We start from the raw sequence: 13368 nt of genomic DNA on the forward strand, positions 1-13368 counted from the left end.
TTTTTTAATCCATGATCGAATTTTTTGAAAATTTGCTGTACTTTTTTTTTTTATTTCTTTTTATCCATGATCGAATTTTTTGAAAAATGATGATTTTTCGAAAAGATGTGAAAATCGTGATAAAGTTTTGATTATCATGATGTATTAAACATTTAAACCCAATTTTTAATTTTTATTGTTTGAGTTTGCTGTAATTTTTTTTTTTTTTTTTCAAGATCGAATTTTTTGAAAATTGATGATTTTTCGAAAAGATGTGAAAATCGTGACAAGGTTTTAACACTCATGGATTTGAAAATAGTCAGACGCCCGCTAATATCGATGATTCGTTTTTAGATCGAATCAATGAATTGTCAAACGAATTCAATCAATGGCACCAGCGTGACCAAGAAGAACAACAACGTCGTCTATCATTTTATTTTTAGATCGTATGTTACTAATTTTATGCTTTATTGTAGTCCATGTATGTTGATATACTTATTCCATGATAATTCTATGTTTATCCTTTTGTGTGATGTAAATTAAATGTTGAATGACGGTTCATGCAGGGGAAAAACATATCAATATTCGCATATTCATTCAAAAACATGAAAATTCTTAATGGAGTACCCTCATTTTTTATTGAATTCCTAAAAAACAATATTTATAATGAAATTTAATAATTTTTTCGGATTTTTTTGAAGCTTTATTCTGACCGATTCACCCGATTCTGATCCGGATCACCGATTCGTCGATCCCGATCGCCGATTCGCCGATCCGGATCGATTTTTAGAAAGCCCGATCCGGGTCACCGATCCGATTTTTAAACCATTGGTTTTCATAAAGCATGGGCTTTATAGAAACTCCATCATTTTATTAATTAATATATTACTCCTCCATTCTTTACACATCCAGCGGGCTCATGCCTGGTAAAATAAACAAAACAAGTTTTTTAATGATCACAATGTTCCAATAATGTTGAAAAACTTATTATACGCGTTAGAATTCGCAAACATATGCATCCTCAAGCTGCAAATCTACTTTTAAATTACAGAAATATTTCAGAGAGAGTTTTTAATGTTAAAGAATCCTTCTTAATTAGGTAAATAAATATTGCTGCCACTTGAAATTTAATAACCTTAAATATTCATAAAAGCACTGACAACTCATCACAGCACACATAATCATGTTGATAGACCTACCAAAGAAACAAGTCTTGTTTTTTGATCTCCCTCTCTCTCTAGGCTCACGTTTTTATCAGTTACTGTGTCCGCTCAACATTCCTTCTAATTAGTTTACCAAACATTCTCATAGAAGCTAATAAACAATTTTTTACGTTCCCAATAAGGCTGCAAACGCTTACATGATTATTGGTACAAATTAAATTCTTGGGTCTCAAGTTCTATTCCATGCTTATAATGGTTGTCTGGGTCAACAAGCACTACATAAAGAAACAACCAAATATGGTTGTGGTCCAAGTAAAACAACTAAGCAAAACATTGTAAAATACATAACTTCTCACTCAATTATTCAAAGGAAGTTATGGAAAATATACTCTACTTTTTGGATTATTGAAAATAAACCTCAAACTTTCAAAAACCTCATCCATACCTAAAAAAACCCATAAAAAGTAGAAAAAAAAAAAAAAAAAAAGAGTATGGATTAGGTTTTTGAAAGTTTAAGGTTTATTTCAATAATCCAAAAATTAAAGTATTTTTTTTATAATTTCCTAATTATTCAATTATCCATACTTGAATTTGCCATTGAACCCTAAATAGTCGAAGGACACCTCCAAACTCAACTAGAAGCGGTAGTTTGGTGTTGGAGACCCCTATAATCACCTAAAATCTATTTTTATATCTAACTATAGAATTAAAATCTATTTTTATATCTAACTATATAATTTAAAATCTATTTTTATATCTAACTATAGAATTTAAAACTTTAAAATGGAGCACATCAGGTAAATTTATATTTTTGAAAATCAAATTTGCAATTTCCTAAGCTTTTATAGTAATTACTGAGGAAAAATGTTGCTTCACCCTTTCAAAAGTAATCCGCATGACAAATTAGATTAAGTACAAACCAATCCAATGCGGTTTTATGAGCGGTGAAAGTTACATTTAAAAAAATGACAATCTAAATCGGAATCACAAGATCTAGATCACTAATAAGTGCGATCGGTTCGGTTCCTACAAAATATCAGGAACCAGCCAGCCACCCAGGAGTTTTGAGATGGCTCATTGGTTTTTCTAAGAATTTTTTTATAGAAACTAAAAAGTTAAGGGAAAATATTATTTAAGGGGTTGAAGCTTGATACAAAATCATTATAGGAGTCAAAATAATTTGAATTATCATTAGAAATTACTTTTTCATTTTTATTTCACTTAACAATCTAATAAATAAAATTTAAGAAGGTTCAAATTTCCCTCTAAATTTTAATAAATGATACAAATATCCTTGCTTGTTAAAGATTACAAATAAAGAACACTTATTACTTGTGATAAACAATTAGGGGTATTTTTGTCAATTAGTATCTATATACCACATATGTGTTAAATAGCATAAACACTCTTAATTGTTGCTTAGTAGGAACTAAAAACTATTTATAATTTTAGCGTTCATTTGGTGCTACCAAAAATCAAGCCATCTAATTGGTAGCCTAGTTTCTAGTTTGGGCGGTTTTGGTGACCGGCTTGTCATTGTTTTTTAAAATTATGTAAAATCTAAAAAATAAGAGAATTTGTTTGTAATGTATTTTTAAATTTCTTCATCACTATAGCAAATATTAGAAATTGTTTGGCCAAGTTAATTTTACATTTTTCTATATTTTTTAAAAAATTCAAAAGTAATCTCAGACACAAATCGATTTTTTAAAATCTATTTTTGATTAATTTTCAACTCCTAATAAAAATAAGATAAACTCTAATAGAAGGCAAACCCAATAAGGAGTACTAGGGCTGTGCGGTTCCGAGCCGGTTCGGAAACTGATTTTTAAAACGTGGATTGCAGCAGTGGTGGCCGTTCCCAATTGCTGACTTTGAGCAATGCGATCCCAAGTCAATTGCTAACCCGCAATCTTCGAAGAAAGAAGCGGAAATAGTGGAGTAGAGAGAAATAGGTGATGCATCGTGTTGTAGGAATTAGAGAGAGATCAACGGTGGACATCAGCCCAATTGTCAAACGCGTTTAATTCTCACTTTTAAAATCCGACCTGCCCCCCCCCCTCCCCCCCCCCCCCCCCCCCACCTGCTGACCCTCTCAAAGTAAAGTTGTTGGAGTTGCAGAAAGTTCCACCATTACTGCACCTTAATCCTCAGCAAAAACCCTAAAAGAACCCCAAAAGCCAAAGCAAAAAGAAACCAGAGAAAGGGGAATAAAACCCATTTCTCGTTTCCAAAACCATAGGCTATGGCCTGACAATTCAGCCTGCAAAAACCCAGTTTAATTGAAAATTTTGTTAGTTTGTAATTCAGTAGAGGCCATGGCCATAGTTGACGCTAAATCTCCTCCTAATGGGGGTTCTTCTGCTTCGTCTGCTAAAGTATGGACTCTTTGTAAAATGCCCTTTTGGCAAACAGGGACCACTTCATCTCAGAACGGTCAACATACTCAGAACCACAATCATAGCCATGGCCAAAACCAGGCTAATACACAGGTAGAGAGTGGCTCGAACCCGCCTGCTCACACGGTTTCTTCAGTGGCGAGATCCTTTCTTCCTACAAAGCGAAGGCTAAGGCTTGACCCTGCCAGCAAACTCTACTTCCCATGTAAGTGAATTTTTCCTATGAATTTTTAGGTTCTCTTTCTCTAAAAGAAATTTTCTTTTGGGTTGATGTGTGTTGGTCTGAAGTCTTCTCTCTTCTAAATTAATTTTGTTGTTTTGGTTTTGGATCGTTCTTTGTTTTCCCAAAGCTGAATTGGGCTGAGAAACGTTCCGATGTTTATGCGTGTTCTACAAATTTTACGGTTACCCTAAAGATAATCGGTTTTAAGATTATGCTCTCGCTCTCTCTGAAATTCCTTCAAGCATGATAGCTAATTTAATAGTTCTCTTGATTTTGGGGTTGTTTATGGCTTCTTCTAGTGGAAAGTGGAATTCACTGGAATGTCAAGAAATTGTCCACAATCACATGGTCGTCTGAATTTTTCCCTGTTCTCTCTCTCTTTCTCTCTCTCTCTCTCTCTCTCTCTCTTTCCCCACCACTCTTTTATTTATCTAAGCTAGTTTGAAGGTATCAAACCTCAACGACCCAATGTTATGTTAAGCATGATTTTTCTGTTTTTCTTTTGTTTTGTGTCGATAAAAAATTTTTATCTGAGAAACCATGGAGGCAACCGATTTTTCCTTGTAACTGTTTTGGTATTTGTGAGTTTTGGGTCTTCTTTTCTGAAACCCAAAATTATCTTCTTCTGTTAGTGATTTATTATTCTTGGAGAACTGCAAATTGATCAATTGACTGATATATATATATAAATATTTTTTCTTGAATTGTTTGTTGAAGATGAACCCGGCAAGCAAGTGAGGAGTGCTATAAGGATTAAAAATGTCAGCAAATCTCCTGTGGCGTTCAAGGTACAGAGCTAACTTTTGATAATGCCTGCATAAAACTGCTTACGTAATGGTCCTTTGATGTGTTGAAAATGGGAGTTCAACTTCATTTTGCCAAATCTCGGTGATATTATATGAAATCTGATCATGAATTTTGATTCGTTGATGAGTGGGCTTGGGACAGACGTACACACACATGTAATACAATCTGAGCTTTCCTGCATTGTTTTGGCGGAATCTATCTGAATTGCCAAGAATTCGAGTTATTTTCCTAGCATAATGTGATCTTTCTCTCCACCAACTAGTTTGGTCTCTCTCTCTCTCACTCATCATCTTCATACCTATCCACAAATCTTTTGGGTTTTATTTATTCACAGTAGCTCCCAATACGCCTAGACACATATCCCATTGCCTTCACATGTGGCCAGCACATAGCCTTCAGATAAGGCCAGTGACAAGAGATGGCAGCCACTATAACTCAATGGAAAACTATCCTACTGATTTTGGCTTAGGAATCATTTTTGTCTTGCCCTCAGACGATAACGGAGCTTAAAATTATTTTACATCTCAGGGAAAAGTCCCCACTTGTTTAGTGACCCACTTCTTCCACTGTACCCATCTCTAATTCCAGAATAGGTCAAGTCATTGGCAGTCCACTCAGTAGAGTGATAGGTTCAACAAGAAGTTTTTTAGTATTTTAATAATCATTTTGAGTTTTTCACTGCTACTGCCTTATAGTCTCTGTGTGTGTGTGTGTGTGTTTTGGTGTCTGTGTGTGTGTGGTATTGTATCCCCAAGCATACCAGGTATCTAATTCACTCACTTATATGTACTTATATTGAAGGTACATGTCAATGATTGATGGTTGGGGACTTGTTCCTATGTTCAGTGTCCATTGAACTTTTGACAGACTTTAAATGGAGGAAAACATCCTCCGCCTTCAATTTTTGATATCTGATGGTTGAAGGAGAGCTAGAAGACTTTTGGAAATCCAAATGATAGCATAAAATACTTACCAATTTTTATGTTTTGTATTTCTTATTACATTAAGGGGCCGTTTGGGTACTTGTAAATCAATTACAGGGAAATAGATTATTATGAAATTCATCATTTCTAGTGTTTGGGTACACACATGGTAGGCAGGAAATGAAACACATTACCAAAACTTTCCTTCAAAACCGTGAAATCAATTACCCGCCCCAAGAGCTGGGAAATGCATTACGGAGTTGGCAGGTAATGTGGAGCTTGACGGACCCACTGCAAAAGATACAATAGACCTCATAAATTTAAGGTCCGTATATAAGTGTGACTCTCTCTCTAAAGTCTTGCCTAAATTTGAGGACCATAACTTTTTAACTTTACCAAGGTTCTCCTCTTCCCTTTTCTCTTTCTAAAATATTCACCCCCTCTTTTACGTAGTGCCCTTCTTTTTGTAAGTGCTCTCTGCAAATTTAAATGTATTGGTACTTTCTTCACTATACATACACATGTCTTCAAAATATTGTTGTTATATTAATATGAGCATTGTAACTATTTTTTATTTAGTTTCAATTGATATTTTCCTTAACAAAGGAAAAATATTAAGAGATATAAAAAAAATCACATTACTATAGGCAAAATTTATGCAATATTTCCAAGCCAAAATAATGGTAATGCATTTCTTAGATTTCCATCTGACATAGCCAAACAACAACAACTTTTTAACAGAATAATTATAGGGAGAAGAGAAATTAAATTAATCCACGTGGATATTACTTTCATAAACTAAATAATAAAGTAGTTTTAATTGATTATTTATCCTAAAAAAGAAAAAAAATTAAAAAAACCACCTTACTATAGATAAAATTAACACAGTATTTCCTAGCCAAAAATATTGATAATGCATTTCCCAGATTTCTTTTATACATAGCCTCTATACATAGCCAAACAGTAACAATGTATTTCCCAAGTTGCATTTGGATACTACCCAAACAATAACAATCCATTTGTAAGTAATGTATTACGTCAGTAATGAATTACGTTAGTAATATATTTCCCCGATAATATATTTTCAGGTACCCAAACGACCTCTAAACGTATTTTTATTTCTGTTACTGCATATCCATGCAATGCATTTGTCCTTAGAGAACACATGATTGTGAGAGCCCGTGTGAGTGCGTTTGTGTGTGTGTGTGTGTGTGCGTGTTTGTGTGTGTGCGTGCGTGTGTGTGTGTTGTGTGTATGTGTGTGTGTGTGGAATCAGCTGGTGTATATTATTTTGGATTATCATGTTCTAGGGAGGGTGATGAACTTAAATTTCTGAAATTTTTGGGATTTCAGGCTTCTATTGGCTGGCCAGTTTTGTTTTCTAGGAGGATACTCTAGTTGCTCGTTCTAGGCTTAGTTATTTCTCTCTTCATGAGATGAATTCTGACTTGTGTATCTGTCCAGTTTCAAACTACTGCCCCAAAAAGCTGTTTTATGCGCCCTCCTGGTGGTATTCTTCCTCCTGGTGAAACCATTATTGCGACTGGTAAGGCCTTGCTCTGAAGTGCTATTTTCATTTGTGTTTAAATGTGTCGCCTGAAAGGATATTTGGAATGATTTTGTTTCCTTTTTGCACATGCTTTTTCATCAGTTTTCAAGTTTGTTGAACCCCCGGAGAATAATGAGAAAGAGAGAGACCAGAAGAGCAATGTGAAATTTAAGATTGTGAGTCTAAAAGTAAAGCCAGGAGTGGGCTTTGTGCCGGAACTGGTAGGCTCTGAAAATACTTCTTTCTTGCATAATGTTTGTATGTGATTTCTGCCTATATTAAAAGGTCACAGATACAAGAATCCCGATTTATTGAATCTGACTCACCGACCTATATTTTACCAAGTCCAGTATGACACATTTGTACAATGCATACTTTTGCATATGTATTTGTTTATAAAATTAATTTGTGACTTTTGGATAACAGCAAGTTAAAGAAATAGAACATGTGGATCAAATCAAAGACTCATGTGTCTAAATCCTAACACGTGTGCTCATGTGTCTTAAATAATGAACGCTTGTGTCTTACAATTTGGACGCACATCTACAATGCAGATGTGTATCTTGCTTTTCCAGTCTTTGCAAGCACCTGTCCACATATCATACATGCCCGTTTCTGCAATACCAACAATTAGAAAATTCCATACACGCATGTTGATAAGGATTTCTGGTCTGTATGCGTGTCTTGCATGTCTTAAACCCATGCAACATGGGTGTTGTTACATAGTATCCCATATCTATAAAATCGGTTTTCTTTTTTTTTTTAATGTTGTATTCTTTTTTTTTTTATGGTGTTATTTTTATATATTTCTTATAAGATTCTCTTGTGAGCACCTTTACATTCATGATATTGCATTCCATGAGCTATTCTGCCATTGGCATTCACATCTCCTGAAATATTTTTTTTTTTACAAAATATTTAGAGCTCTCTCTCTCTTTCTCCCTCTGTGGTGTTTCAAATATGCTGAGTTCTGCATATGCATTTATCATCTGTTTCTGAGTTGGATTTACTCTCTTTGGGACTGTTCTGGAAAGGAATCATGTTATCTTCGACTAACCATGGATAGGCAACACGCTCAACTCATATTTAATTAAATGTTGTAGATAAACATTTGATCCATCCAATTATGTCATTTAAGTGGTTCTAATTAAGCCATGGTGCTCTTTGCAATTGCCTGAAGCCCCGTTGTCCCTAAGAAGTTTCTCCACCTTATTTGCTTCCCTTTCATTGCCAAAAACTTACTGGCACTGTAAGTTGTCCACATGAATTGGGTCCATTATGGGCGACTCTGTTTAATATTTAATCATCAAGCTAGAATCCTTGCATTATGAAGTTTAATTGGACTCTTTATATGGTAGACCACCAATTGAGGACCATTTGACTAGGGCCTTCTTATCTCCCTGCCTTCACAACTTGAAGTTTGTTTTGGGATATTCATGATTTGAGGTGGTGGGCTAGCTTTGGACTCAACTTATAATGTTTAAGGCAGTCAGGGAATGGGTTGTTAGGCCTGCCATGTTTGCACATTGCACCAGAACTTCTCTTCTGGGGCATTGTGAACGTTAGGGCTATGGCAGTGGTGGGCTCAGAGAAAATCAGCCTGTCATGAAGAATGTGTGGAGATGTCTACTTTGAACGAATTCAACTGCAAGGCAAGTTTATCATTCTATTCATGTGATGGTAGTTATGATCATAAACTAGGGTAAGGACTATGTAGAGTGCCCCTGACAACTCATAGATTATGAAAAATAGTCCGAGTATGGTACCCTTGTAGGAGAAATGAAAATAAATATATAAAGATATAATAATGTCACTTGGAGCATTCCCTCTCAAATAGTTATGCCTCATGAAGCATTGAACTATGGTTATCTGATTATGTTTTCATTTAGGCAGTAGTAATCGATCTAAATTAAGACTCTTCTGCTTTTGAAATGATAATTGGTCTCTATGTGGTCCCTGTGAACTTGGAATTGTTGAATCATAAGCCAGCTGAATCACACATTGTTTGTCAAAATGCATGTAGACATTAATTCTTTGACGCAATATGATCAGATCGTCACCACAAACCAAGCGTTGTCTTTGCTGCAGTTGTATATTTTTGTTGGGCTCTTGATCAATTGATCTAGCTGCCATTTTTGGCTTTTCACTTCTTTAAGAAAGTATGTTCCTACCGAAATGTGGACAAATTGCTTAAAATATGTGTACTATCATCAAGATCTATCTTAGTATGCATCGGCATATTTAACTATGCTTACTCAGCAACATACATTCAAGCATTGTCTTTGCTGCAGGTGGAAAGGTTTTGATCAGTGTAGGAAAAATTGGGCGGATCAAATTCTAACCCCCGGTTAGATCGGAACCAGCCACTGCCCGGTTCCGTTTTCGGCTAGTTTTGGTTAACCGGCACGGTATTTTAAATTTTTTTTTAAAAAAATTATAGAAAATCCCAAAAAGAAGAGATTTTATTTGTAATGCATTTTTTATTTTTTTTCATCATTTTGGCAAAGATTGGAAATTGTTTTGGTCATTAATACTTATTTTTAAAAATACCCTTGAGCACAAGTCGATTTTTTCATTAACTTTGAACTTCATTTGGATGTACTTTGTTGAATCATGCTTTAAATATACTTTTCATATTTTATAAGATTTGTTTTTTACATTTTTTAATTTTTTTAACACTTTTTTGACCGCCCGGGACTTCCCCGGTTAGGCCGGTTCAACCGGCCAGTTTATCGGTTAGTGCCGAGTAACGTATTCCGGCCCCATGTCCGGTTAACCTTTCCCGTTCGATTTTTCCTACACTGTTTTTGATGCATTTTATTTGAATGGTTTCATTTATGATTATGTAACTAACTGAGAGGTAAATGAGGTGTGGTCTCACCCTAAATTTAGTGTAATACACTAGGTTATCTTTTTACCGTTAGGTTTTTCAGTGCAATGTGAAATATTTTGAGCCATCTCTGACTAGCACGTTCAATCTACATGTTCATTTCACAGTATGTTAGTGAATCTGATTTTATTGGGCTTAATATCATGCAGTGTTTGATAATGCAATGTGTCCAACCTGCATTGTGTGTTAGACTTGCAGAGTACTAACTGAAAATGATAAATTTAACTTCTGGAAACCGGGGCTGGGAACAAAGCAATATGTCTTAGAGATATTCTTACAATCTGAATAACTATACTGCTTTAGGGAACACATGGTGACCTATGAACCCTTATTGATGACATACTGACATGGTAACTTGAGAAAGGGTTTTGTCAACAATCCATAATCCCTACTAAAAAGGGTTTGGGGGTTTTCAATATATTCCAAGTAGACATGGAGATGCGGGAACCAAGGAGAAGGGAGAAAGGGTTGGTTCTTGACTGCTTAACACCTTTAAGGGGGTAGAAATGCATTATGCACCTACTGCTTAACACCCTTAAGGGGGTAGGAATGCATTATGCGAGTAACCAGTATATTCACAATAATTATTGCAGTAACTCTGACCATGCAACCTCTTCCATGGAAGTGGTCTTCTTGATTTTTCTACTAAGACCTACCTTGAACTTGACATTGGGTTTGCACCAATAAAAAGATGACGAGTTATTTTAGTGGGGCCTCTGACAGCGTATATTGTAACATTTATTACTTTTACTATACTAGCTTGCTTGTTCTACCACACTACTACTACTGCACTACCAGTGAAGAAAAGTTTGGTCTTCAAGCTCTCTCTCCAGTAACCTTACCAAAAGTGTGAAAAGAAAAATGGAAAAAAAGGGCTCTCTCCTGTTTACTGGTCAGTTGAGCTTGATCAACTATGTGGCCTACACTTTGAATGAAGAGCTACGGGGACTTTATTATAGACCAGGATGGGATAAGGATCTGAAATAGTTTGTCATGTGAGAGGAACAAACATCCATAGTTTGTTAAGATGTTCCACCTGGCCAAGTTTAGAGTCCAAACGTTCTTCCAATCTCCCAAAGTGCACAATTGGTTGTCCCTAATTGTGTTTATCTCTATCTAAAAGTCTTTCCATACATTTATCTGTCTGCGAGTGCATGTATGTATGTTATTTCTTGATATGTCCTAAGTATTTTGCTTTTTCATTTGGTTGCCCTTTGGTTACTGATTTTTTCAAAGAATATGCAATTGTATTTGATTTTCCTTTGTATCCATCTAAATGATATTTCATTGGCTACTTTCCCCGAATATGCATTTGACTATTTTGTTGGTCCATTACAGTTTGACGAGCAAAAAGATCAGGTTGCAGTTGAACAGATTCTTCGGGTTGTATTCTTAGATGTGGATCGTTCTACCCCTGTGAGTACCATGCTAGTCAAACTCTAATATCCTGTATTTCTTTTCATTTAAAGCCTGAAAAGGCCATGCGGATTCACCCTCGTGCATCTAATATGTCAAATGCTTCTTCATTATTTTTGTTAAAGAAGTGTAACACATTGACATACGAGGAATGTAATACATTGACATGATAAAGAAATGTAACATATTCCTGTTGGACATGTCCTTATTTGAAGGCACTGGAGAAATTGAAAAGGCAGTTGGCTGAGGCTGAAGCTGCCCTAGAAGCACGCAAGAAACCTTCTGAAGATACTGGGCCTCGTGTTGTTGGGGAGGGCCTTGTCATTGATGAATGGGTAAGTTTTTGTTTTGATTTTAAGTGAGGTATATATGTAATCTGCATTATCACAAGGTCTATGTGGTGATGAGGGCTTCACCATCCATCAATTGTTTTGATAGCGACAGAGTAAGTGGTTTCAAAGGAACATTTCATGAATTTGCTGGTGGCTCCTGCTCCATCATTGATCGACCTATTTATAGGATGAGTTAAAAGGATCACACATTTCACTAATCCTCATTTCCAATCATGTGGTCATGGGTGCAGGGGGACATGGGATATGTGGCTATGAGGTTTTAGGAGTACACATCTCATGCATTTTTGATGATTACAATAAATACAATATACTTTTATTCATTTTACATTTTTGTCCTTGCAGCATGTCTGGTTTTCTTTTCATTTCCTATAAAATTAGCAAATTTACTAGGTTTGCTATCTTCTGTATTCTTCAGTATACTACTTTTCATTTCACATTTTTATCTTCTCAGCATGTCTGGTTTTTCTTTTCATTTTCTATAAAATTAAGACATTTTGACTGTGTGTGTGTATCATGTGCTTCTTATCTCTTACCATGTTACTCTCTTCTGTATTCTTCCTTTATCCAGAAAGAGCGGCGGGAGAGGTACCTTGCCCGGCAGCAGATTGATGGGGTTGATTCAGTTTAAAGTAGTTCGCTTTGCTCTATTTTGCAATCCTCAAAAAAACTGGTTTGATGTACTATGAAAGAAATATGTGTATCATTCTATACCTCCTGTCATCAGTAGGTTGGGAGTTTCGCTGGCAAGAGAACATGGGTGTTTTCTTATGTTATATAATGTGATATAGAGCTTAACGTTTTTTGGTTACTTGTTTCGGATTAGTTTTCTCCCTGTAGATAACGAGTTTCTGTGTTTATGAAATAAAGTTGCTAGTCTTATCATGGACCATCATAAATGCCTTCTTCATGTGTTCTTATCTCAAATGGACTTCTTCTCAGCTGCTCTAATTTTAGAGCATGTGGCCATATTCATTATCATTGTTAATTCGTTTATTTCAATAAAATTAATTTCGGTAATATATTCTCTATAATTACAAGGTGTCATTATATACATTCTCAAATGGACTTGAGCTTCTCAGCTGCTCTAGTTTTAGAGCATGTGGCCATATTTATTATCATTGTTAATTCATTTATTTCAATAAAAATAATTTCGATAATATATTCTCTTTTGTTACATGGTGTTATTGTATATATTTTATCATCATCATCATAGCTTTTTCTAATTATTTGGATCAGTTATAGGAATCTTGGTTTGCCATTATGCTATTTCAAGAACCATACGTTAAGTGAGGTTACAAGTCCTTTTATCTTTTTTCACTACTTTCAACTATATCTTTTTGAGTTTATCTTTAGTTCTTTCTTAGCATTCTATTTGAATTAAATTGTACCTCCCACCAGTGATGTATTGGGTTTGCTCTGCATATGATAGCCCATCTAAGTCAATTTTTTTTTATCTTATTGTCTATTAGAGCTCACACTTAAGTTCTCCCTGATGTATTTATTTTGAATTCTATTTCTTTTTCTCTTGCCACTCAACTATTTCAACATCATCATCTCAACTACATTCATTTTGTGCGTGTGTTGTTTCTTTACCGTTCAACATTTCGATTCATAAAATAAAAATGGTATTACAAATGTTTTATAGAATTTCCTTTTGAGCTTTATT

General features: G+C 35.1%; 1 protein-coding gene across 1 annotated transcript; it reads left to right on the forward strand.

Moving 5' to 3' along the window:
* The first annotated feature begins 3384 nt into the window (after nucleotides 1-3384).
* LOC18431669 (vesicle-associated protein 4-1) lies at nucleotides 3385-12598 on the forward strand. Its single transcript, XM_006841785.4, has 7 exons — nucleotides 3385-3746; nucleotides 4482-4552; nucleotides 6959-7040; nucleotides 7146-7264; nucleotides 11272-11349; nucleotides 11565-11684; nucleotides 12271-12598. Exons 1-7 carry the CDS (start codon nucleotides 3461-3463, stop codon nucleotides 12328-12330), a joined length of 816 nt encoding a protein of 271 aa, XP_006841848.2. The 5' UTR covers nucleotides 3385-3460; the 3' UTR covers nucleotides 12331-12598.
* Nucleotides 12599-13368: the final 770 nt, after the last annotated feature.

Source organism: Amborella trichopoda, chromosome 2, assembly GCF_054954075.1.
Source record: "Amborella trichopoda isolate Santa Cruz 75 chromosome 2, AtrichopodaSantaCruz75HAP2 v2.0, whole genome shotgun sequence".
Lineage (NCBI taxonomy): Eukaryota > Viridiplantae > Streptophyta > Magnoliopsida > Amborellales > Amborellaceae > Amborella > Amborella trichopoda.